At 37.9% G+C, this 25,834-nt stretch overlaps 1 protein-coding gene across 2 annotated transcripts in view; it reads right to left on the reverse strand.

The window, feature by feature from the left end:
• The window catches only part of DNAH12 (dynein axonemal heavy chain 12), a 217,664-nt gene that overhangs the window by 60,029 nt on the left and 131,801 nt on the right, over positions 1-25,834 (reverse strand). For both annotated transcript variants that reach the window (XM_030307072.1, XM_032592325.1), the window contains 10 exons: positions 20,483-20,616; positions 18,513-18,675; positions 17,694-17,774; positions 16,925-17,101; positions 15,539-15,670; positions 13,122-13,211; positions 12,150-12,290; positions 10,017-10,258; positions 8,829-8,976; positions 8,135-8,280 (listed from right to left, as the gene is read on the reverse strand). In XM_030307072.1, coding sequence (XP_030162932.1) covers positions 8,135-8,280; positions 8,829-8,976; positions 10,017-10,258; positions 12,150-12,290; positions 13,122-13,211; positions 15,539-15,670; positions 16,925-17,101; positions 17,694-17,774; positions 18,513-18,675; positions 20,483-20,616 — 1,454 coding nt within the window. The remainder of the gene's footprint in view (positions 1-8,134; positions 8,281-8,828; positions 8,977-10,016; positions 10,259-12,149; positions 12,291-13,121; positions 13,212-15,538; positions 15,671-16,924; positions 17,102-17,693; positions 17,775-18,512; positions 18,676-20,482; positions 20,617-25,834) is intronic.

Consider the following 25,834-nt stretch of genomic DNA (forward strand, 5'->3'; position numbering starts at 1 on the left):
GGGGATGGAGAACTATTTATCATGCTACTGGAAGCCAAAAGAAAGCTGGAGTAGCCATACTTATATCAGACAAACTAGACTTTAAATTAAAGGCTGTAACAAGAGATGAAGAAGGGCATTATATAATAATTACAGGGTCTATCCATCAGGAAGAGCTAACAATTATAAATGTCTATGCGCCGAATACCGGAGCCCCCAAATATATAAAACAATTACTCATAAACATAAGCAACCTTATTGATAAGAATGTGGTAATTACAGGGGACTTTAACACCCCGCTTACAGAAATGGACAGATCATCTAGACACACGGTCAATAAAGAAACAAGGGCCCTGAATGAGACATTGGATCAGATGGACTTGACAGATATATTTAGAACTCTGTATCCCAAAACAACAGAATATACTTTCTTCTCGAGTGCACATGGAACATTCTCCAAGATAGATCATATACTGGGTCACAAAACAGCCCTTCATAAGTTTACAAGAATTGAAATTATACCATGCATACTTTCAGACCACAATGCTATGAAGCTTGAAATCAACCACAGGAAAAAGTCTGGAAAACCTCCAAAAGCATGCAGGTTAAAGAACACCCTACTAATGAATGAGTGGGTCAACCAGGCAATTAGAGAAGAAATTAAAAAATATATGGAAACAAACGAAAATGAAAATACAACAATCCAAACGCTTTGGGACGCAGCAAAGGCAGTCCTGAGAGGAAAATACATTGCAATCCAGGCCTATCTCAAGAAACAAGAAAAATCCTAATACAAAATCTAACAGCACACCTAAAGGAAATAGAAGCAGAACAGCAAAGGCAGCCTAAACCCAGCAGAAGAAGAGAAATAATAAAGATCAGAGCAGAAATAAACAATATAGAATCTAAAAAAACTGTAGAGCAGATCAACGAAACCAAGAGTTGGTTTTTTGAAAAAATAAACAAAATTGACAAACCTCTAGCCAGGCTTCTCAAAAAGAAAAGGGAGATGACCCAAATAGATAAAATCATGAATGAAAATGGAATTATTACAACCAATCCCTCAGAGATACAAACAATTATCAGGGAATACTATGAAAAATTATATGCCAACAAATTGGACAACCTGGAAGAAATGGACAAATTCCTGAACACCCACACGCTTCCAAAACTCAATCAGGAGGAAATAGAAAGCTTGAACAGACCCATAACCAGCGAAGAAATTGAATCGGTTATCAAAAATCTCCCAACAAATAAGAGTCCAGGACCAGATGGCTTCCCAGGGGAGTTCTACCAGACGTTTAAAGCAGAGATAATACCTATCCTTCTCAAGCTATTCCAAGAAATAGAAGGGGAAGGAAAACTTCCAGACTCATTCTATGAAGCCAGTATTACTTTGATTCCTAAACCAGACAGAGACCCAGTAAAAAAAGAGAACTACAGGCCAATATCCCTGATGAATATGGATGCAAAAATTCTCAATAAGATACCAGCAAATCGAATTCAACGGCATATAAAAAGAATTATTCACCATGACCAAGTGGGATTCATTCTGGGATGCAGGGCTGGTTCAACATTTGCAAATCAATCAACGGGATACATCACATTAACAAAAAAAAAGAGAAGAACCATATGATCCTGTCAATCGATGCAGAAAAGGCCTTTGACAAAATCCAGCAGCCTTTCTTAATAAAAACCCTTGAGAAAGTCGGGATAGAAGGAACATACTTAAAGATCATAAAAGCCATTTATGAAAAGCCCACAGCTAACATCATCCTCAACGGGGAAAAACTGAGAGCTTTTTCCCTGAGATCAGGAACACGACAGGGATGCCCACTCTCACCGCTGTTGTTTAACATAGTGCTGGAAGTTCTAGCATCAGCAATCAGACAACAAAAGGAAATCAAAGGCATCAAAATTGGCAAAGATGAAGTCAAGCTTTCGCTTTTTGCAGATGACATGATATTATACATGGAAAATCCATAGACTCCACCAAAAGTCTGCTAGAACTGATACATGAATTCAGCAAAGTTGCAGGATACAAAATCAATGTACAGAAATCAGTTGCATTCTTATACACTAACAATGAAGCCACAGAAAGACAAATAAAGAAACTGATCCCATTCACAATTGCACCAAGAAGCATAAAATACCTAGGAATAAATCTAACCAAAGATGTAAAAGATCTGTATGCTGAAAACTATAGAAAACTTATGAAGGTAATTGAAGAAGATTTAAAGAAATGGAAAGACATTCCCTGCTCATATTGGAAGAATAAATATTGTCAAAATGTCAATACTACCCAAAGCTATCTACACATTCAATGCAATCCCAATCAAAATTGCACCAGCATTCTTCTCGAAACTAGAACAAGCAATCCTAAAATTCATATGGAACCACAAAAGGCCCCGAATAGCCAAAGTAATTTTGAAGAAGAAGACCAAAGCAGGAGGCATCACAATCCCAGACTTTAGCCTCTACTACAAAGCTGTAATCATCAAGACAGCACGGTATTGGCACAAAAACAGACACATAGACTAATGGAATAGAATAGAAACCCCAGAACTAGACCCACAAACGTATGGCCAACTAATCTTTGACAAAGCAGGAAAGAACATCCAATGGAAAAAAGACAGTCTCTTTAACAAATGGTGCTGGGAGAACTGGACAGCAACATGCAGAAGGTTGAAACTAGACCACTTTCTCACACCATTCACAAAAATAAACTCAAAATGGATAAAGGACCTGAATGTGAGACAGGAAACCATCAAAACCTTAGAGGAGAAAGCAGGAAAAGACCTCTCTGACCTCAGCCGTAGCAATCTCTTACTCGACACATCCCCAAAGGCAAGGGAATTAAAAGCAAAAGTGAATTACTGGGACCTTATGAAGATAAAAAGCTTCTGCACAGCAAAGGAAACAACCAACAAAACTAAAAGGCAACCAACGGAATGGGAAAAGATATTTGCAAATGACATATCGGACAAAGGGCTAGTATCCAAAATCTATAAAGAGCTCACCAAACTCCACACCCGAAAAACAAATAACCCAGTGAAGAAATGGGCAGAAAACATGAATAGACACTTCTCTAAAGAAGACATCCGGATGGCCAACAGGCACATGAAAAGATGTTCAACGTCGCTCCTTATCAGGGAAATACAAATCAAAACCACACTCAGATATCACCTCACACCAGTCAGAGTGGCCAAAATGAACAAATCAGGAGACTATAGATGCTGGAGAGGATGTGGAGAAACGGGAACCCTCTTGCACTGTTGGTGCAAATTGGTGCAGCCGCTCTGGAAAGCAGTGTGGAGGTTCCTCAGAAAATTAAAAATAGACCTACCCTATGACCCAGCAATAGCACTGCTAGGAATTTATCCAAGGGATACAGGAGTACTGATGCATAGGGGCACTTGTATCTCAATGTTTATAGCAGCACTCTCAATAGCCAAATTATGGAAAGAGCCTAAATGTCCATCAACTGATGAATGGATAAAGAAATTGTGGTCTATATACACAATGGAATACTACGTGGTAATGAGAAAAAATGAAATATGGCCTTTTGTAGCAACGTGGATGGAACTGGAGAGTGTGATGCTAAGTGAAATAAGCCATACAGAGAAAGACAGATACCATATGGTTTCACTCTTATGTGGATCCTGAGAAACTTAACAGAAACCCATGGGGGAGGGGAAGGAAAAAAAAAAAAAAAAGAGGTTAGAGTGGGAGAGAGCCAAAGCATAAGAGACTGTTAAAAAATGAGAACAAACTGAGGGTTGATGGGGGGTGGGAGGGAGGGGAGGGTGGGTGATGGGTATTGAGGAGGGCACCTTTTGGGATGAGCATTGGGTGTTGTATGGAAACCAATTTGACAATAAATTTCATATATTAAAAAAAAAAAAGTAAGCAAAGTCAGATTTTGAGGCATAGACACTAAAATGAGGAATTTGAAGATGATGATTAGTTTTAAAAATTAATATTTATTGAGCACTTATTTGTGCTGGGCACTTTCTCACAACATTTCTATGAGGTAGGAGTTATTATTATCCCCATTTACAGGAGGGGCACCTAAGGCATTGAGAGGTCAAGTATGTTACCAAAATCTCAAGACAGAAAGTGACAGGGGAAAATTTGAATTCGCCTATCCTGACACTGGAATCTGTACTGCTGTGACCACTGCACAATATTATAAACAGATAAACGTCTAGAAATCATGAACAAGCACAATAAAGATTAATTATAAACCATAGTTCTCACTGAGTGAGTGGCTAAATAATAAAAAAAAAATCCTCCTGCTACCTAGTACTGGTAGATAAAATAGGGCATTTGAAAAATACATAGGTGACATACATACATAATACATAAACATACACAGGGAAAAACACAGAAACACAGGCAAAACTGAATTCCAGAATAATATGTATGGGAGCTGAAATGACAGCTAGCCTTGGGGAGACTGTCAGTTCTAATAAACAAGGGGGTCCTTGAGTCCATATATGGCAGGAAGCTAGAACCGAGACCCATGTATTAAGCTTAAACCCATAAAAGGCTTAGTGAAATCACAGAAAAAAATCTATGCATAAGGAGACAGGAAGGTAGTGTTTTTATTCCAGTTTTACCTCCAACTGGGAAAAAGTCCCCTGAGAATCTGTAACCATTGGTCTATATTTCATGCCAGAATTCAGCTGTCATGGGAAGGAGGGACAGGTGAAAAAGTTCTACCCTTGAAGACCCACATGAACAAGGATTTTCTAAAACTGAGTAAGAATCAAAATTACAGAGAACTCCCACTTTGCCCATAACAACCCAACATGGTACACAAAAGAACAGCAATCCACCTCCAGGGAAAAAGCAAAAATGTAGAGGCACACTTTCAGTGTCATGGGCATTCATGAACAGATGAAAGCTGAAGACAAAACTAACACAGATTAAAAACACTCCAGAACTCTAACCCTCATTCTAAGCATCGACCCATGGCTAGATTAATTTAAAGTTTTTGGTCTTCTGAACTTTATCTGAGCAACAAAACCCAAACCCAGCGCAACTCATGATTAGGCGGACTCAAATCTCTGTACTAATGTCATGATAGAAAAAGAGGAATGCTCATTTCCAGTAGTTAATACTGTTTAGCTCAGTCCCCATTGTTAGACCCATGATATCTGGCATTCAAGCAAATATCATGAGACACTTAAAAAAGCAAGGAAAAAAATGTCTAAACATTCTCAGGAGACAAAGAAATTAACAGAAACAGACTCACAGAGGACATAAATGTTGGAAATATTAGACAAGAAATTTAAAAATAACTGTGATTAAAATGTAAAAGAGTTACTGGAAAAGTGGATAACATGCCTAAAGAGAAGATCTTCATCAGAGAGATGAAATTATAAGAAAGACTCAAATGGAAACACTAGAAATAAAAAAATATGATGTCAAATCTAAATATTTCCTTTCATGGGCTGTATGTAGTGGACTCAGCAGAACCAGACAGTTTTATAGAAGTTACCTAGACTGAAACTCAAAAAGAAAAAAAGTGGCTAAAACCAAAACAGAGCATCCCATAGCTTTGGGACAATATCAAAAAGTCTTACAAACATAAGTAATCCCAGAGATAAGAGAGAGAGAAAACGAAATAGATCTGAGAAACTCAGAGAACTTCAGAAAGAATACCAAGATGAACTCTCTCTCTCTCTCTCTCTCTCTCTCTCTCTCTCCATCGATGCAGGAAAAAAGCCTCTGTGGCCACTTATATTGGTGACATCAAGGGTGACAGCCATAGATGACTATACTGGGCTCAAGTGGCAAGAAGCAAAGTCTGAGTTATGAGGAAGGAGATTAATCCTTTAAAAGTACCCAATCCATGACCAGCTATTCTGCAAATAACAGGTAAAAAGGGTAACTCCATTAGAAAATTACTTTATTGGGGCGCCTGGGTGGCGCAGTCGGTTAAGCGTCCGACTTCAGCCAGGTCACGATCTCGCGGTCCGTGAGTTCGAGCCCCGCGTCAGGCTCTGGGCTGATGGCTCAGAGCCTGGAGCCTGTTTCCGATTCTGTGTCTCCCTCTCTCTCTGCCCCTTCCCCGTTCATGCTCTGTCTCTCTCTGTCCCAAAAATAAATAAACGTTGGAAAAAAAAATTAAAAAAAAAAAAAAGAAAATTACTTTATTAGAAAAGTCAACTTTCTGCCAGAAAATGACAGATTGTTTTCCTCAATTTACATACAACCCTGAAATCTCTAGTTTCCTTGAATTTCAATTAAGACATAGATATACCAACAGCATTTTCTGAATTACAATTTAAAAAATCTGAATAACCACCCATGCATTGAAAACAGTTCTAAAACAGAACTATAAAGACTTGGGGTCTAATATTCTGTTAAGTAGAATTTTCCCTGCTCTGCCAGAGAACACATGTTTTTAATAACTATACTTTCTCAGATTATAATACATTTACTAATTTGTCTAGAAGTTTCAACCTAAGGATGTTCATGCTCAAGTAAACTTTGAGTGGATAAACACCAAAAAAATGATCACTCACATCCTTATTTTGTTAAAACAACACTGTCAACGTAAAGGAGACTTAGATGTCTTGAAGTATCTAGTAGGGTTTCCAAAGAATATAACAAACAGTAACTCAGACTTTCACAATGTAAGATTTCCTTATATATATATACCTCATATGCCACAAGATGACTGAAATTTCCCTTACAGTTTTAAAGGTAATAAATGTGATATCCTGTCCCACATTTCACTTAACATAGTAATCAAGAACAAGGATTTGGAAGTTAAATTGTCTGGGTTAAAATTCTGGTTCCACCATTTATTAGTTCAGTTATCTTACTAAATTTCAAATTATTAAATCACTCTGGGCCTCAATTTCTCATCTGTAAGATGGAATAATAATAATGTCAATTCATAGGAATTTGTGAGAATACAGGACACTTACAGCAGTACCTCATGAATATAAGAGCTCAACAGTATTTATCACAGTATGTTTGAGATATAGTCCCATGAAAAGACTAAAAATGAGATGATAACATGAATAAATAATCATTTATAGGAAATGAATTCTCAGATATGAATTCTTTTTCAAGTTTTTCAAAGTGAGATAAATAAAAGGATAATAAAACCATTTGAAAAGTTGATATAGTTATTACACTATCAATGATAGCAATTGAAAAAAGATATCCATGAAGTAGCACAAATTATCAAGTTATAGTATCTTGAAAACAGGTAGAAATACCCAGTAAAAATAAATACATTTAATAGCCAAAACTCCAAAGAGCCGAGGTGTCCATCAACAGGAGAATGCATGGTGATATAGTCATATGATGGAATATTACTCAGCAACAACAAAAAAAATAGGAATGTTATGCTTTGTGGAAGAAGCCTTACACAAGAGTACCTACAGTATGTTCTGTTTATATGAAGTTCTAGAACAGGCAAAACTAGCCTGTGGTGGAAGATAATCAGAATAATTTCCTACTGTGGGGTGAGAGTAGAGATTTACTGGGAAGGGACATAAGAGAACTTCCTCTATGTTAGTCATGTCCTGTATCTGTACCAAGTGTACATTTTTGTTGGAACTCATTGAATGGTATACTTAAGTCTTGTGTATTCCATTGTACATAAATTTTACCTCAAAAAAAAATGGGGGACCTGGGTGGCTCAGTCGGTTAAGTGTCTTACTCTTGATTTCGGCTCAGGTCATGATCTCACAATTGTGGGATCGAATCCTGCATTGGGTTCTGCACTGAACTCCACATGGAGCCTGCTTGGAATTCTCTCTCTCCCTCTCTCTCTGTTCCTCCCCCACTCTCTCTGTTTCTCTCTTTCTCAAAATAAATAAACATTAAAAAAAAAGAAAGGAAAACAAACAAAAACAACTTAAGTTAATGATATGCATGCTGAAGCATTCGGGGTGGGGGGGAGTATAACCGTATCTGCAACTTATGTTGAAAGGTAGAAACAGGATGAGTTGGAGGATGGATGGAGCGATGGATAAACATGTGATAAAGCAGCAAGAATAATAAACTGTCAATTGTAGAATCTAGGAGGTGGCAGTTATGTAGGTACTTACTTTAAAATCCTGTCAACTTTTCTCCATGTTTAATTACTTTCAAATAAAATCATTGAAAAATACTTTATGCTCCTTACCAACGCCTGGAGTTATTAACAATCACTCCATTATCTATTGAGAAAGTATCTGTTGGCAGTCCAGCTATGTTCCAGGCTCTAATTTTTACTGGATCACCCAGAGTCTTACTCAATGAGAACTCCTCTGAACATGGAATTCTTTTCTTCTGTAAGAAATAAACAAATATCTAATGTTTCCCTTATTCTTGTTGGTTGAAATATTTTTAAAATTATTGATTTGTCGGGGCACCTGGGTGGCTCAGTCGGTTAAGCGTCCAACTTCAGCTCAGGTCACGATCTTGCAGTCCGTGAGTTCGAGCCCCGCGTCGAGCTCTGGGCTGATGGCTCCGAGCCTGGAGCCTGCTTCCAATTCTGTGTCTCCCTCTCTCTCTCTGCCCCTCCCCCATTCATGCTCTGTCTCTCTCTGTCTCAAAAATAAATAAACTTAAAAAAAAAAGCTGCTGAGGATTCAACTCAGTTTAAAAAAAAATTATTGATTTGTCATTAGATATTATTTAATGACTCTAAAAAATAGAAAAAGCTGCAAGTTGGAAAATGAAAGCATTTTACTGATCTAACAAGAAGCAAAGAACAAGACCCCATACTTCCAGCTATTTCTTCCCTTCTTCATTTTTATTACCATCTTTTCCTCCACGATACCCCAACACATACTTTGCATGTTCAAAAAGAAACTCATGAAATATGAAAGCACTACCTTGCACAACATACTCCAATCTTCTGTACATGTTTGTCGAAAGCCAGAAGTGAAAGCACCAAGATAGGCTATTACTCCTGCTGATACTAAGACGTCACCAGTCAAATTTTCATATATCACCTGAAGGTCATCTGCAGCTTGAGACCATCTGTGAGATCAACCAAAGGCAAAACAGCCTCACTATAGAGAATGATGGAAGACAGCATTTGAAAGGGTAAGGGGCTTCTAGTCCAAACTCTATAACAAAAAGTCATGAAATGTTGGACTTTTGCTTATCTCTACAAAATGAGGAGGCTAGGTCCCTTCTAGTTCTGACAATGCTATAATCCATATCTATGCAATATGAATGACAATCCACCTTTCATTATTAGATTATTAGGCATTTCTTGCAGAACTTGACCCTTCAGAATAAACAAGAACAAAAATAAAAACAGGCCAGCATTTTGTCTAATAATTTTCTCCGGGATGATTTGGTCTAGAAGCCCTGTTATTTGTTTCAGTATTTATTGTTAGTCTGTAAAACACAAAAACATTTGTAATTCATTACCAAAAAATACATTTAAGTTGTATACTATCGTTTAGGTATACTATTGTTTAAGTGGCATACTATTTTTAAGGTTGGTTTTTTTTTCCATTTAATGAAGCTTTACAGTAAAAAAGTGCATTTCAAAACCACCTAATCTGCACTACAAAATACTGTCAAAGGCCTATTACCTTATCACGCTATTCATTCAACATACAGAATTAATAAGCGAGAGAGTTGGCTGGTCAGTACGAATAAATAGATTAGAATAAAGCTAACTGGTTTAGTTAGATCAATCCAGTTATATCTTCTTTGAAATAAATTTCAAGAAAGTGAGCCATATGTCTACTACAAACATAATAAAGTTTGAACACACATAAGATCGGAAAAAAATTATATAATGATGACCCACATACTCACCACTTAGATTAAAAGTGATCATTTGCCTTATTTTGCTAATTAAAAAAAAAGCATTTAGAAAGAAGTTGCAAACACCATCCTTGACATTAATATATTGTTTGGAGAAGCCTGGCCAAGTGCCTTGTAGAATGCCCCACATTCTAAACCAGCCATTTACAAATCAGTAATCATAATAAATACCCAAAGAAAGTAACATATACATGCCTGACTTTTTAAAATACTGTTCAAGTGAGCAGAAATCTGACCTTGATTTTTCTCCACCCAGTCCTCCAATTAGTTTTGAGGCTCTTTCTAGTTTCTTAGCGCAGAGTTCCACCTGATCTTCTAAACGAGCCTTTTCCTCAGTTTTCTCGATAAATGTTCTTTGTAAATTTTCCACATGATGTTCTACTTCTGCCAGTTCTGCTCTCTTCTGATTCAAAAGCTCCATGGTCTCAGCTAGGGACTTCTGAGCTTCTGCTAAGCGGGCTTTCTTAGGAGCTACTACCTGTTTGGGAACAATGTATGTAGCCACGATGTGTGCTATGTAAAACAGACACCTAAATAACCCTTTACAGATACTATGGGTTAAAAGTTGATTAATTATTATTAGAAATACATCTGTTACTTATAATAATAAATTATGCAAAATAAGCATTTTGCCTTAAATCTTATGTATTTTTTACCCAAATAAAGTAAAATATATTTATATGTCATATAAAACATATAAATCATTCTGGACTAGCAAATGATCATCTATAAAATAGATGAATTATTCTGAACCAACAATATGTTAGAATATGTAGCGAAACCAGTACAATATGTAGCAAAATGTCTCAAAAGAATGAGAAGTTGCCATTCAACTGTTGCCAAAAACACAGGAAAACACATGTAACGGAGATTATAAATATTTAAAATATATGAATATGCCTGTGTGTGTGTGTGTGTGTGTGTGTGTGTGTGTGTGTGCGCGCGCGCGCGGCATTTTCAAGTCTGTAGTCTTTTTCCCAGTTGGCTGAGGCATACATTTGCCCTGGAGGGATTAAGACTATGATAACAGGTACAAAGAGAAAGAAAGCCTTGATGTTCAGTTTCACTACCAAAACAAACTTTTCCTCAACAAGTCTTGAAAAGCCACACTTTGAGAGAAAGGGGATTTTCTAAAGTTCTTATCCTATTATGCTCATTAGTATATCAAGAATGGGGTTTGGCCAACTTGATCGTGGAGTGTATTTTAAACCATGGGGAAAAAGAATTTAGAAGATGACCAAAAAGACTATATGCCAGTTTGAAAGAAGGAAGTTCTGTATCTTCTGGTTCATTGCCATGAACAAAGCTGAAGGCAAAGAGGGAGGGAGGAGGCAGGGATCAGACACCAAATGTCCTGTTTTCTCTCCTTTGGGCTGAAATCCCGGAATGCATTAAATAAATAGAGAGAAAGCAGGCAGCTCCACTTTCTACTTTTGACTTCAGAGGAGACCTTCCTGAATATCTCCCTTTCAACCCTTCCCTAACAACATGGGACAGCTGCATCAGAACTGAAATGGCAGTGTAGTGTAAATGCCTTGGCTTCTCTGCCTTATTCCACATGCCTTGGGAGATGTGTGGAGATGAGCTAGGTTAAGAGCTCAAAATTTGCAATGGGGACCTCTCCCCACGATGCTCAATGAAGAATATCCCAGATAAAACTAATTTCTTTCCCTTTGACAAGTCTACTCCCCTGAAACTAACAATCAAAATCCCTACCTCTCCACAGGCACATGTGTATGTTTCCAAATTGTGACAGCTTGATCATGTATTCCATACTCTGAGGTTATTCTAAACACTTGCTACCATGTATTTTTCTCTGACATTTTATTTGTATTTCCTGCTTCCCTCAGTAGAATTCTGCAAGCTACAGAGGGCAAGGCCAGTGTTTCCCTGGCCCTTTGCTAGCCAAAGTTACAAAGTGCTTTTAACCATTCTCCATAAAAGTTTCCCTATCAATGCATGCCATTGCTTCAGGGCAACTTTCCATGCTCTACCTCTTAACTTTACTGGACCTTCCTACTTTTGACCCCTTGAATCAGCTTTTTAATCTGCCACTTTGCCCTTGATGTTTTGTTTTCTTTGCTCCTGAAACTCTAATTCTTTTATGCCCTAAGTCTCTATAGCTATAGGTCAGTCTGGCCAATTCACCCCTGTTCCCACAGTGCTACCACTCACACTAGCCCTGGCAAGGTTATGTCACACACAAGTATTCTCTTCATCTACTAGGTACTTAACATCTGACGTTTGTGCTGTAGCAAGACAAATTCTTGCTGATATCATTTCTAGAAACTTAACTTGTCAATATAGGCATAGATTTTAATTTCTGGGAATATTTCAAGACAAAATGAATGTACTGATCCTCAAAATACCTTTGCAACTCTGTCATACACTTCCATAGCCATGATCCACTTACACAGACCCTCAGCAGCAGAAGAAGCTTTCGCGATCTTAGAAGGGTCAAATTCAGGGTTTGTTAGGTACTCGCCACGTATCTTCTGCATAACAGTCACCTATACAGCAAGCATTTAGATCTTAAAATTTCAACATGTATCATACAATCATAAGATGAAAAAATAATCATGCACAGCAAAAAATTGTGTAAGAAAGTTATGTTGTCTTTAAAAACCAAGGTCGGGGCGCCTGGGTGGCGCAGTCGGTTAAGCGTCCGACTTCAGCCAGGTCACGATCTCGCGGTCCGTGAGTTCGAGCCCCGCATCAGGCTCTGGGCTGATGGCTCGGAGCCTGGAGCCTGTTTCCGATTCTGTGTCTCCCTCTCTCTCTGCCCCTCCCCCGTTCATGCTCTGTCTCTCTCTGTCCCAAAAATAAATAAAAACGTTGAGCAAAAAAAAAAAAAAAATTAAAAACCAAGGTCAAGTATTGTAGCAGAAACACAAGTCATATTTGTGAGCAAAATATGCAAGATTATAGACATCGAGGCAAGATGTTTCCTCTAAAAAAAATTAAGACTTTTGGAGATTGGAAAGATATATGGAAAAAGGAGAAAAGAATAATTAGACATAAATAAATACAAGTTTGGATGGAAAAGTGCACTATACTTTTTTATCTCACATACACTTGTGTTTCAGATTTATTAAACTATTCTAAGAAGACAGAGACTTGTTTCATGTTAATAATACACTAAAATAGTAACTTATTAAATGACTTTCAATGGTCTGAAGCAGCAGTTTTATGCATTATGAGAATTCATAAGAAAGTCAATAATTCCTTCATTCTTTTAATCTTAAATATGGACCATCCTCTTATGTTTTATATAACATTGCATAATGTTAAAGATCTTATACATCTTGGCAAAGTTATACAAAAAAATCAATGAAACTCACTGGAATGTTGTCCTTGTCATATTCTCTTAACTCTCTTAAGAAATTCATATCTCCCAGAAGCTTTTTGCTAGGTCCCCAGTAATCTAATATCTATAAATAAAATTTATGGAAACGTATCAAATGTACGATTAAAGATGCTCAATATAAATTTTTCTTCTTGAAGTTTAAGCTGTATTATCCAGAGAAACCATACACTTTCAAAATATCAACTTACATCTCTTTGGAAATAAAGAGACTCCTCTCTCCAAGAACATATTGAACATATCAAACATTTAAAATATGAACATGTACTTATACATTGAATTTATTATAAAAAAGTAAACATTGAAAGGGCAAATGATGCAATTATTTCTCTTTAGGAAATGTAAGAAAAGCAACTAGCATAAACACCATCAGAATTTCATATAAGAAAATGTATTTTTATTATTTCCAGTTTTGTTTTCCTTTACTCTTGATTCTTTCAAACCAGAAAAGTAGTGCTATTGACTGACAATTGTGTCCTCCCCCATCAAAATTCGTATGTTGAAACGTAATCCCCAGTGTGATGGTATTTGGAGGTGGGATTGTGAGGAGGTGATTAGGTCACGAATGGGGTTAGTGTCCTTATAAAAGATTCCTCAGAGAGCTCCCTCCTACTTCTGCCATGTAAAAAGCAAACCATCTATAAAGCAGAAAGTGGGCCTTCCACCAGACACTGAATCTACCGGAGCCTTGGTCTCAGAATTCCCAGCCTCCAGAACTATGAGAAATAAATATTAAGCCACCCCAGTGTATGGTAATTTGTAATAGCAGCCCAAATGGACTAAGACAGGTAGCAAACATTTTTCTTATACACGACTGCCTCACCCACCTAGGCTCCCCAAGTGAGATAAAGAAGAGTAAGAAGATGGGGCGCCTGGGTGGCGCAGTTGGTTAAGCATCCGACTTCAGCCAGGTCACGATCTCGCAGTCCGTGAGTTCGAGCCCCGCGTCAGGCTCTGGGCTGATGGCTCAGAGCCTGGAGCCTGTTTCTGATTCTGTGTCTCCCTCTCTCTCTGCCCCTCCCCCCGTTCATGCTCTGTCTCTCTCTGTCTCAAAAATAAATAAACGTTAAAAAAAAAAAAAAAAAAAAAGAAGAGTAAGAAGAAAAAGATTACACATCACTCCGCCAGTTCTAGGATAAAGCACATAGTACTTGTGCTGGCAAAGATGTCAAGTAAGTAGCTCACCATCCTTTTTCCTAATTCCAGAATCCTGATAGGTAGGGTTGTAAGTGTGTATATAAATGAGAATAACTTGGTAAAGTAAGAAGCTATTTATTTTCTATTATGCATGTACACACACATCCCAATTCCCCAATTCAGGAATTGAAACCTAGGTACTATAAATAAGCCTGAAAAGAAAATAAGTCCATAGATTTAGTTTAGGATGGATGTTATGCCTTCCTTTTTAAGGGCTATAACCTTGACTAATAATCATAATAACAACAGCTAACATATGGGGTGCCTGGGTGGCTCAGTCGGTTAAGTGTCTGACTTCGGCTCAGGTCATGATCTCACAGTCCGTGAGTTCAAGCCCCACGTCGGGCTCTGTGCTGACCGCTTAGAGCCTGGAGCCTGCTTCAGATTCTGTGTCTTCCTCTCTCTCCGCCCCTCCCCCACTCATACTCTCTCAAAAATAAAAACATTAAAAAAAAACCAGCTAACATCTATTGCAAACTTATTGTTTATAAGGCTTTATACATAAGAACTTTATATGTATTATCTACTATATGTATAATCTATATGTATCTACCTGTATGTATAATCTATATGTATCTACCTGTATGTATAATCTTTATGTATCTACCTGTATGTATAATCTGTATGTATCTATCCATATGTGTAATCTAATCCTCACATTAACTTTGTGCAGCAGGTACTATAATAATTATGTACTATAATAATTCCACAAAGGTTAATTAAGTATCTTGCCCAAGGTCACATGGCTGGCAGGACAGGATTTTTGAATACAGACATTCTGGTTGTAGAACACATGCTTTGAACAACTTCACTATATTGCTTAACTCAGCAGAATTTTTTGAATGCTCTGAAATAACACCTATGTGGTTATAGAGAAAGTTCCTGAGAATCTTAGCTGGAAACATCTCACAATCCTCAGTGTTTATTTAATCCCACCCTGTGATAGCAGGTAACACTGCACAGACAGAAAAAGAAACAGAAGCAATTGGAAGCACATTTTTCTGAGGCTGTACTGCCTTCGCTTTACCCTGGAATACATGCAGATAGTGTTTTCCATACTTTCTTCTGAATCTGTCCAATCTGGAAAACGAGGTTTCTTTCCTGAACTGGATACTGTTGACATTTAATTTGATAACAGTTACTGCAAGGTGTTATGTATAATCATGAATATGATTTAGATTTGTGTCTAGTTATTACCTTGCCTCCAGTTCCTGAAGGATCTGAAATTTTTTCTGGTTTTATATCTTTCATGACACAGATAGCAGCCATAACTAATTTAACACCAGACGGAGGATTCTTCATTGATTTCACAATTGTAATGTCAGCTGGCTAAATTGAAAGAGAACAGAGTACCCTCAGAGTACTTTATTTTTAAGTAATGAGAATTTAAAAAAATAATGTTGGAGAATAACATCAATTATGTTGGAAATTAATTGATTTACCGTAATTTCCAACAATTATGTTAGAACATAGCATTGATTTTCATTTGAAATTATAACTGGTTTTGGCTTTGCATAATTATAAAATAATTAATAAAAGAGAATTTAAATTCAGCACAGATTAAGACCAATGGTTCTCAAATGTTTGGGAGTTCATAGATCCTCATGAGAATATTGACACCTATGAAGCCTCCAGAAATATTTTTGCACGTATACAAAAAATTTGCATACAATCATATAACAAGCCCATACACTGAGCCCAGGTTAAGAACACTAAGTTAGATAAAGACTTAATTCTATATTTACTTATATATTAGTTTTACCAAAAAACTGAAGTAGAGGTAGACCCTAATTTAAACTTATTTTCTAAAAAGACATATATTGTTATGACAGACACATACATCCACATATATATCATCCATTCCAATATCCTTCTGACATTCTTTGCAATTGCTGGAAAGCTAACAACTATATATATATCTTAGTTCCTCATAAACTGGAGCTGTGGGTGGTCATTGGGTTCCGCCATAGATCACCTGAATGATACCAGAGTTCTGACTAAATAAACAGGGCAATGGGCAGGGTGTGAGGCACCTCGTTTGCTGATAGAGATTACAGTGGAGGCTCTGGAGGGTGGCTCTGCAGGCTTCTGACTCAGAGGGATCGTTCCTCTGGTAGGCCATTTCAGTTTGTCTTTGGGAGTCATTCCTGGCAGTTCAGCCTTGGATCTCTTTCTTCAGCTCTTCCAATACTTGTGTAATCCATTGACAGTATTCTCTAAGGAATCCTTTAAGGAATCCCTGTCTGCTTGTATTAAATAGAGACAGTTCTCTACCCTGCAACTGCAACCTAACTCATATAGCCTGATACCAGGAACAGTACAAGGCCACAGACTCTCAGTGAAAAGGTAACCTAATATCAATGATATTAATCGGTGAGGTTTGAAGGCATCATGAATCCTCTGAGTTTCAGAGGATGGAGTGCTAAGAGTCCTTGGCACACAGTGATAAACAGTTACTTAAATTAATGCTCATGGTCATCTAGAGTGAAGTGCCACCCAGCGGAACAGAGCCACACCTAATGAAACAGGGACCTGTGACCTAGTTTGTCGATGAAACGCAAGGTAGTGAATTCAAACACTTGCCTTGAGTGTATCCAGGGCAGACAGGGCTGCTTCCAAGGCTGGAATTGCCTCAGCCAGGTCACTCTCACACTCGTTTTTCAGAGCTTGGGCTTCCTCAGCCTTGCCACTGGCTATCTCTTCATCTAATTTCACAAACTTTCTTTTTGCTTCCACTTGTGCAGACTCTATCTCGATAATCTAAAGAAAGAAAAAAACAAAGACAATTCCTTCAACATCCTATTGCTTTCTCCTTCCTAAAGGCAAAAGAATGTTTGGAGATTAGGGAATTCAACATATCATGTTGAAGGGCAGGAGGTCCCAGGATAGAATGAGGAGAAATGCGAATACATGGGACCTAACGGGATAATGGGCTTCCCGCTTCCTTTCAAAATCAACAGAACTCATGTGGGACTCCGGAAGATAGCCAGGCAGTAGAAAAGGGTAAGGCCCCTAAGATCTAGTGGTGTAGTGTCAAAAAATTAAGGCATATTTTCAAGGCTAATTTTACACATTTCAATTGTCGTCTGACATCAATTTTTAAAAACTCACGATAGGGACACCTGGGTGGCTTCGTCGGTTAAGTGTCTGACTTCAGCTCAGGTCATGATCTCACGGTTCGTGGGTTCGAGTCCTGCATTGGGCTCTGTGCTGACAGCTCAGAGTCTGGAGCCTGCTTCAGATTCTGAGTCTCCCTCCCTTTCTGCTCCTCCCCTGCTCGTGCTCTGTCTCTCTCTCTCAAAAAAATAAACATTAAAAATAAATAAAAAATTAAAAACTCAGGATACTCTACCTGCATCATATGTGCATTTTCAATTTTAGCTTCTTCCAATTTGGGCTGTAATTGAACAAGCTCCATTTTCATTTCTCCAACCTAAACAGACAATTTGTCATTAAGTTTTCATAGCTACAAGAGCTACGGAAGCTAACCACAAAAAATTGAAACATAAAGCGTATCATACAGCATTAGGGCCAGCGAACCTTAACTTTTTCCCTCACTTATTTATATGATAAACAAAGCCATGCCAGTTTTCTTCACAAGAGACTTTATCTTCTTCACGTATATGACAGAGCTGTGAGAGAATGCGGTTGTCATGGAAGAAATGCAGATAGAAAAAAGGTGGCAGGGTGGAGTGTCCCTATTATATGATGCATGGTATACAGTGCATATGAATCACCCAAACCTGTATTGCTTGCAGTGAACTAATGCTAGTAAGTATTACTAGCACTTGACTTATTTTAAAAAATCGTATATTTAATAAAACCTTATATTACAATAAAAAAAGGAAACTCAGACTTCCTGTATTCTCTCCAAATGCCAAAAAATTAAGAATAAAACAGGACTATTTAAGTCTGTATTTGAGTCTGGGAAACTTAGTGAATTTCTCTAAAACTGACTTTAACTCGTTTGTAAAATGAGGATCATTAGTGTCTAACTCACTGAGTGGTTATGAGGAATAACTGAAGGAATGTGTGTGAGGCACATAACACAATGCCTGGCACATAACGTATTCTTGATAAATTGTAGCTCTTTGTTATTTATGATTTCTTATATTTCCCAATGAAAAGTTATAATTATATATTACCGTTGTGAGCAGCTCATCAAATTTACCTGAGACTCGGCAAAAGCTAATTTGTCAAGCCCATTCACATATCGCTGTTTTGCTTCCATGACAGCTTGTCGCCTCTTAGTCAAAAGCTGTCGAAATGAGGCAATAAGTTCGAGGTAAGAAGTAGCAGTAACATAGTTATGCCGTCCTAACTGCTGCAAGAACCTAAGAGAGACAGATAACATATCTTACTCCAAAGTAATGAGTTGCACAGAGTAAGAAGTGCATTCAACAAAGCATCAACAACAAACCTATAAGAATAAAGGTTAATTTCATTCAGAAGCTGCTGAGTTCTTAAACTTTATAACATTCTAAGAATTCTCCACATAAGCATGCCCTGATTTCTTATCTGCAAAATATCAAATAGCAATGATGTATTTAAAAAGCACAAATCACCAAAGATGGGTATCAAAGGTGAGCAAGAACAAGAAAGATACAGGCCTTTTTATATGTGTCATAAGCTAGGAGGAACTAGCACTGTAAGGGACTCAAGATACTGTGTAAGGTAGGGAAGTGTCGTAGGGAGAGGTGTTGCAGATAGGATAGCAAGGACGAGTCCCCATTCCTTGCACAAAGTGTTGTCACTTTGGCTGAGTGGAGTATGGCCAGAAGCATAAAACTACTACACATAACACATGGAAACAATGGAAGCAACATTGTTTCATGGCAAGTACACAGAGTAGAGCCCACTGCTTGGTGCACCCGTCCAATCCAACCATGCCAAGAGGCTGTATGATTCTAGATAGGCAATATACTATGAGCGCTTGGCTTTACATGCTTTTGAAATGAGGGTGTCAAGAGATGAACAGAGATGAAATAGATACTTCTGAGTTATCCACAGCCCACCACCCCTCTTCCCTTTTCTGAAAACTTCCATCCAGTGTTCCATCAGCAATGTTTGTTCTCTGAAACCTGCCACTTTAACCACAGCTGATTGGACTAGGGTTGGGCACTGGACACAAATGAGGCTTATCACATTTTGGGATAAATTTAGAACAGGGAGCTGGAAACAGCCAATCTGCCTGCCTGTTGGTGGAATTGCAAGAAGTGAACTTGAGAATCAAGAGGTAGACAATTTCCTCCACATGCAAGGAGATGTAGAAAACTCAGTCTGCCAAATACATATGATGTCATTTATATATTTATATGTGGAACCTAAAGAAGGAGGAGGAGGAGGAGGAGGAGGAGGAGGAGGAGGAGGAGGAGGAGGAAGAGGAGGAGGAGAACTAGAACTCATAGACATGGAGAATAAACTAGTGGTTCCAGAGGCAGAGGGTAGGGGTTGGGGAAATGGATGAATGTGGTCAAAAGATACAAACTTCCAATTACAAGGTTAATAAGTTCTGGGGATGTAATGTGCCCTATGGTAACTATGGTTAACAATACTGTATTATGTGTTTGAAACTTGCTAAGAGAGTAGATTTTAAAAGTTCTCATCACAAGAAAAAATTGAGAAGAATGTTAACTAAACTTATTGTAGTAATAATTTCACATTATATACATATATCAAATCATTAGGCTGTACCTGTTAAATTTATATAATGTTATATTAATAATGTCAATAAAACTGGAAAAAAGTCAAATAAATGCAAAAAAAAAAGAAAAAGAAGGAAAATACAGTCTACAAAGAGAAAGAATCAGAAAAGAGAGGCAAAATAGGATGAGAAACAGAGAAAAGATATTTCTGGGTTTAGGATGACTTTCTAACTCTTGTTTCCAGTGTATCTGTGATCCAGCTGTATTCTTTTTCTTAAGCTTTGTGAGATACCCTTGTATCTTTATAATAAATTCTCCCCTTTTCCTTAAACCTAGATTAAATAGTTTTCTATTCTATTGCAAGCTGAGATCTTAATTAAATGATCAGAAATGTTTAGAAGACATAGAAATCCTATTGAAATTTTGAGCTTTTCACAGAGAGAGACATGTTAAAATATAAGGCATTATTGTCATTTTAAAATTTATTAATATTAACCTTTCTGAAAGATCCATAATGGTAGTGTGAAAGTGTTTGCAGATTGGAACTATCTCTCGTCTTTCAACCTCAGTAAGCTCCAGTGTTTCTAAGAATTTCATAGCTACAAGTTCAAGGGCATCTTCAGGCCATGGCTAAAAATAAGAAAAAGAAAAACTTAAGACATTTAAGATGGGTAGTCCCACTCCAACTATGTAAGTGTCTTCCTGGATGAAAAGAATTTGGGGTTAAGAAAATTAAAACCTTAATTGGAAAAATAGAATTAGGTGGACTGAGGTCACAACTAAATGTATGAAAGAGTTTATAATTAAAGAGCAAATATAAAGGAAGCGTCAATGGTATTTTACCTAACAAGAATACATTACACTGCTTTCCTAACTCTTCCATTTGGACATCTAGTAGACATCCCAAAGTTAGCATGACAATGGCAGAGGATGCTAGTTGCCCACCTAATACCTATCAGCTCTTTTTCCTAAGGACTCCAATTTTATTCTAGATGGCAATAGGCCCAGCTAAAAGACCACATTGCCTAGATTCCCCTGCAATTCAGAGCAGATTAAGGCATATAAGCAGTTGTTGGGTGGGAACCGCAGGAAAGGCTCTTTAAAGGGTTAGAGCTGGTATGTATCCCTTTTTAAAAAGGTTTTTATTTAAATTCCAATTAGTTAACATACAGTGCAACATTAGCTTCAGGCGTACAATGTAGTGATTTAACACTTCCATACAACACCCAGTGCTCATCACAAGTGCACCCCTTAATCCCCATCGCCTATTTCACCCATCCCCCCCCCACCTCCCCTCTAATAACCATGTTTGTTCCCTATAATTAAGAGTCTGTTTCTTGGTTTGTCTCTTTTTTTCCCCTGTGCTCATTTGTTTCTTAAATTTCATATGAATGAAATTTTATGGTATTTGTTTTCTTCTGTCTTATTTCACTTAGCATAATACTCTCCAGCCCCATCCGTGTCATTGCAAATGGCAGATGTCATCCTTTTTGATGGTTGAGTAATATTCCATTGTATATATGTACCACAGCTTCTTTATCCAATCATCAGTCAATGGACACTTGGGCTGCTTCCATGCTTTGACTATTGTAGATAATGCTGCTATAAACATTGGGGTGCATGCACCCCTTCAAATCAGTATTTTTGTATCCTTTGGGAAAATACCTAGTAAGTACAATTACTGGATTATAGGGTAGTTCTATTTCTAACTTTTTGAGGAACCTCCATACCGTTTTCCAGAGTGGCTGCACTTGTTTGCATTCCCACCAACAGTGTAAGAGAGTTCCCCTTTATCCCCATCCTCACTAACGTCTGTTGTTTCCTGTGTTGTTAATTTTAGCCTTTCTGACAGGTGTAAAGTGTGTCAGTTTTGCCCTAACCTTCTATTATTCTATTTCTTTCCTGGGACACAGATGTGGAAGTTGGAGCTCCAGCGGCCACCTTAGACCATAAGATGAATTTGAGGGTAGAAACCACATGTTAAGGATAGTAAAGAAGAAAGAACCTTAGATTCTGATGACTTTGTCAAGCCATAAAAGCCCAGTCTTCTTACCTTCAGATTTTCTTCTATGAGAGAGAAAAACTTCATACATTTAGCTTGGGTTTCTGTTATTAGCAGTCCATCATAATTCCTGTTATGACATCCAGAGCTGAACTTTTGATTTTCTTCCCCCCAAATTTGCTTCTTCTCCAGCCTTCCCGGTCTCAGTGAAAGGATTCCTCTGCTTTTCCTGGAACATGCCACCTGTGTTCCTGCATCTGGGCCTTGGGTCTTGCTAGTCCCTCTGACTAGAACCCTCCTCACCTAGACCTTTGATGTGGTTCTCCATCACATCTCTGCAGAAAGGCCAACTTATTAGGAAGGTCTTCCCAGAGCACTCATTGTAAAACACCACTCCTTTCCTCATTTCTCTCTTCCTGGTCCTGAATTTTCTTCTTAGCACTTAAAAGTACACAACATAAATTTTTTTGTCCATTTGTTCATTGTCTGTTTCCCCTGACCACTAAAATGTAAAATCCATGAAAGGACTTTTTCTCCCTGCCATTATCTTCAGTACCTAAGACAGCACTTGTCAATAATGATTCCAAATATTATTCGATGAAATAATTTATACTAAATGAGCAATTAATTTTTACTTGCTCATTAGAGTATTTTCCAAATTTCATTTAGATTCAACAAGATGCTTGTAATTATTTTCCTTTGTGTCAGACAATATTCATTTTAAGGTCAATTTTTCTCAGTGTCTGGCCCTCCATTCTAGTGAAATTCAAACTTTTTTGACCTAGTACACCATTAGTAAAAAAAGTTTTAAACACACACTGCCAGTATATGCAAGTTTACTAACAGATTGTATTCATGTTATACTAACAAATTTTTCAAAGAGGCTTCTAAAGATTGAGATCAGTGAATTTTTGTAAAATGCCAGAGTAAGTGAATGTCATAGGAGTCATACATCACTGAAAACATTACAAAGGTTTATCTTTGTGTTCTGGGTGCTTTTTTTTTAAATTATCCTGTTAATCATGAAAGTTTAATAACTATCTGTACTAGTTAGAATATTTATGGCCACAGTGACAGAAACCAGTCTTACTGTGTCTTCAAAGGGAATGTATCATTGTATATAGTAAGAAGTCTAGAAGTAGAGTACTTCCAGAGCTGCTTAATTTAGAAGCTCAGTCATATCAAGGATCCAGTTCTTTCCAGCCTTTTGCTCTACCATTCTCCATGTACTTTATTTTACCCTTGGGCTTGCCCCATCTTGGTGGCAAGAGGACTGTTGCAGCTATGGACATTACATCCTCAAACAACAAGTTTGAGAGACAGAAAAGGCCCTTTTCCTACCATGTAACACTTCTTATAGTGAAGAGTTATACTCTTCTTACACTAATCCCCAAAGCTTCCCAACAGACTTGAATTCAGGATCCATTGGCAAGGAGTAGGTCATGAATAGGCTCATGTATAAACCAATCAACAGTAGGAGGCATGAGAGCACCAAAAATGACTTGGACGAGCCAGAAATCAATCCCTGTGATACATGACTACATGGAGGGTGATTTTCCAGACAAAATCAGAATTCTATAGACAAGGATGGAGTGGGTAGAAAATGGCTACTGACAGGAAAACATCATGAGCCAATATTGCAAGGTATGATACGCCCTGGGGATAAGATTTGTTGTTTAAATGGTCAGTATAAATCCATATTTTAGACAGCCTTCTTAAATATGTTCTAACCAATATCTTGTCAGATCTTGTTAAGTAGTCACTGCTTTTGCTTCAAGATGTGGCTGACACAGAGCTCAAGCTAGCTCATGCTGGTTTATGCCATTTTCTTAAATCCATTTAGATCTTCATTATATTACATCTTCAATTTTCAGTTTATCACAGGGATCCCTCAGGGCACCTTACATACTATCTATGACATATGGTCATCTGACATACAAACTGAGTAGGAGTAGACTGTTAATCCATATAAAATATTTCATACAAAAATGAATGAATATTCCAGTAATTCCTTCCCTTATCATCTGAATTTCTTTGGTACCCCTGGTAAGTACACACGCTACTTTGAGACTAAAGATCTAGCCAGGGCTCCTGGGTGCCTCAGTTGGTTAAGCGTCTGCCTCTTGATTTTTGGCTCAGGCCATGATCTCATGCTTTGTGAGTTCGAGCCTCTGTTTGGGATTCTCTCTCCCCCTCTCTCTCTGTTCCTTCCCCCCACTTGTGTGCTCTCTCTCAAAATAAATATATATATAAAAAAAAAAGAAAAAAGATCTAGCCAAAAATTCAATGCTGTCCTGAGCTATGGGACACATAGTGGTTTATACTCACTTCCTGAACTTCACAGACCCCGGCCCCAGACAACGCCATTAGCATCATTCTGACACAGATCCTCTATCCCCCACTGTTTCACTGCAAAACCTTTATTCCTCTGTTACCCACCTAAATTCCCTTATCTATTTGCAACTCCCAGCTCCCTCTTTTAAAAAAATTTTCTCAACAGCTATGAATCGCTTATAATAGAATACAAAGTCTATGGTTATGACAAAGATATTCAGAAGTAGCCAAATATCCTTATAAGATTTCACGAAAGAAAAATTTATGGTTGGACAGAGTTGGGTTGGTTTTTGGCTGCTTAATAGATATAATATTAAGATACAGTTTACATAAATCAAAATTGTTTCACACAACTTTTATTATTGTGTAAACACTAAAATATCCACTAGCTGAACATATGTACAGTCCTCAAAAGGGAAAACTAGTTGGGCGCCTGGGTGGCTCAGTCGGTTAAGCATCCAACTTTGGCTCAGGTCATGAATGATCTCCCGGACTGTGGGTTCAAGCCCCGCATTGGGCTCTGTGCTGACAGCTCAGAGCCTGGAGCCTGCTTTGGATTCTGTGTCTTTCTCTCTTTCTGCCCCTCCCCCACTTGTGCTCTGTCTCTCAAAACTGAATAAACATTAAAAAATATTTTAAAAAACAAGGCAGAACTAGTTTTGCAACTGATAAATAGGTAAAAGAGAATAAAACAAATTAGCACCAGAAATTTATTTTTAATTTATTTTAATGTTTATTTATTTTTGAGAGAGAGAGAGACAGAGACAGAGCACAAGTGGGGGAGGGGCAGAGAGAGGGAGACACAATCTGAGTCAGGCTCGGGGCTCTGAGCTGTCAGCACAGAGCCCAACACAGGGCTGGAACCCACAGACCCTGAGATCATGACCTGAGCCGAAGTTGGACACTCAACCGACTGAACCACCCACATGCCCAAAGAAACTTATTTTTTTAATTAATTTTTTTAATGTTTTATTTATTTTTAAGACAGAGAGACAGAGCATGAGTGGGGAGGGGCAGAGAGAGAGGGAGACACAGCATCTGAAGCAGGCTCCAGGCTCTGAACTGTCAGCACAGAGCCCAACGCGGGGCTTGAACTCATGAACTGTGAGATCATGACCTGAGCCAAAGTTGGACGCTTAACCAACTGAGCAACTCAGGCGCCCCCAAAGAAATTTATTTTTAAAAGAAATTGTCCAGGATACCTGGTGGCTCAGTTGGTTGAGTGTCCAACTTCAGCTCAGGTCATGATCTTGCAGTTGATAAGTTCAAGCCCCACGTCGGGCTCTGTGCTGACAGCTCAGAGCCTGGAGCCTGCTTCACATTCTGTGTCTCCCTCTCTTTCTGTCCCTCCTCTGCTCATGCTCTGTCTCAAAAATGAATATAAACATTAAAAATTAATTAATTAATTAAATAAAATAAATTATCCAGGGTCAATCTATAGTCCACATTCTTTTGGACATAAAACAATTAAATAGAAGATACCATGAGCTACTATTTTTTTTTTAACATAAT

The sequence above is a fragment of the Lynx canadensis genome, chromosome A2, assembly GCF_007474595.2.
Source record: "Lynx canadensis isolate LIC74 chromosome A2, mLynCan4.pri.v2, whole genome shotgun sequence".
Taxonomy (NCBI): domain Eukaryota; kingdom Metazoa; phylum Chordata; class Mammalia; order Carnivora; family Felidae; genus Lynx; species Lynx canadensis.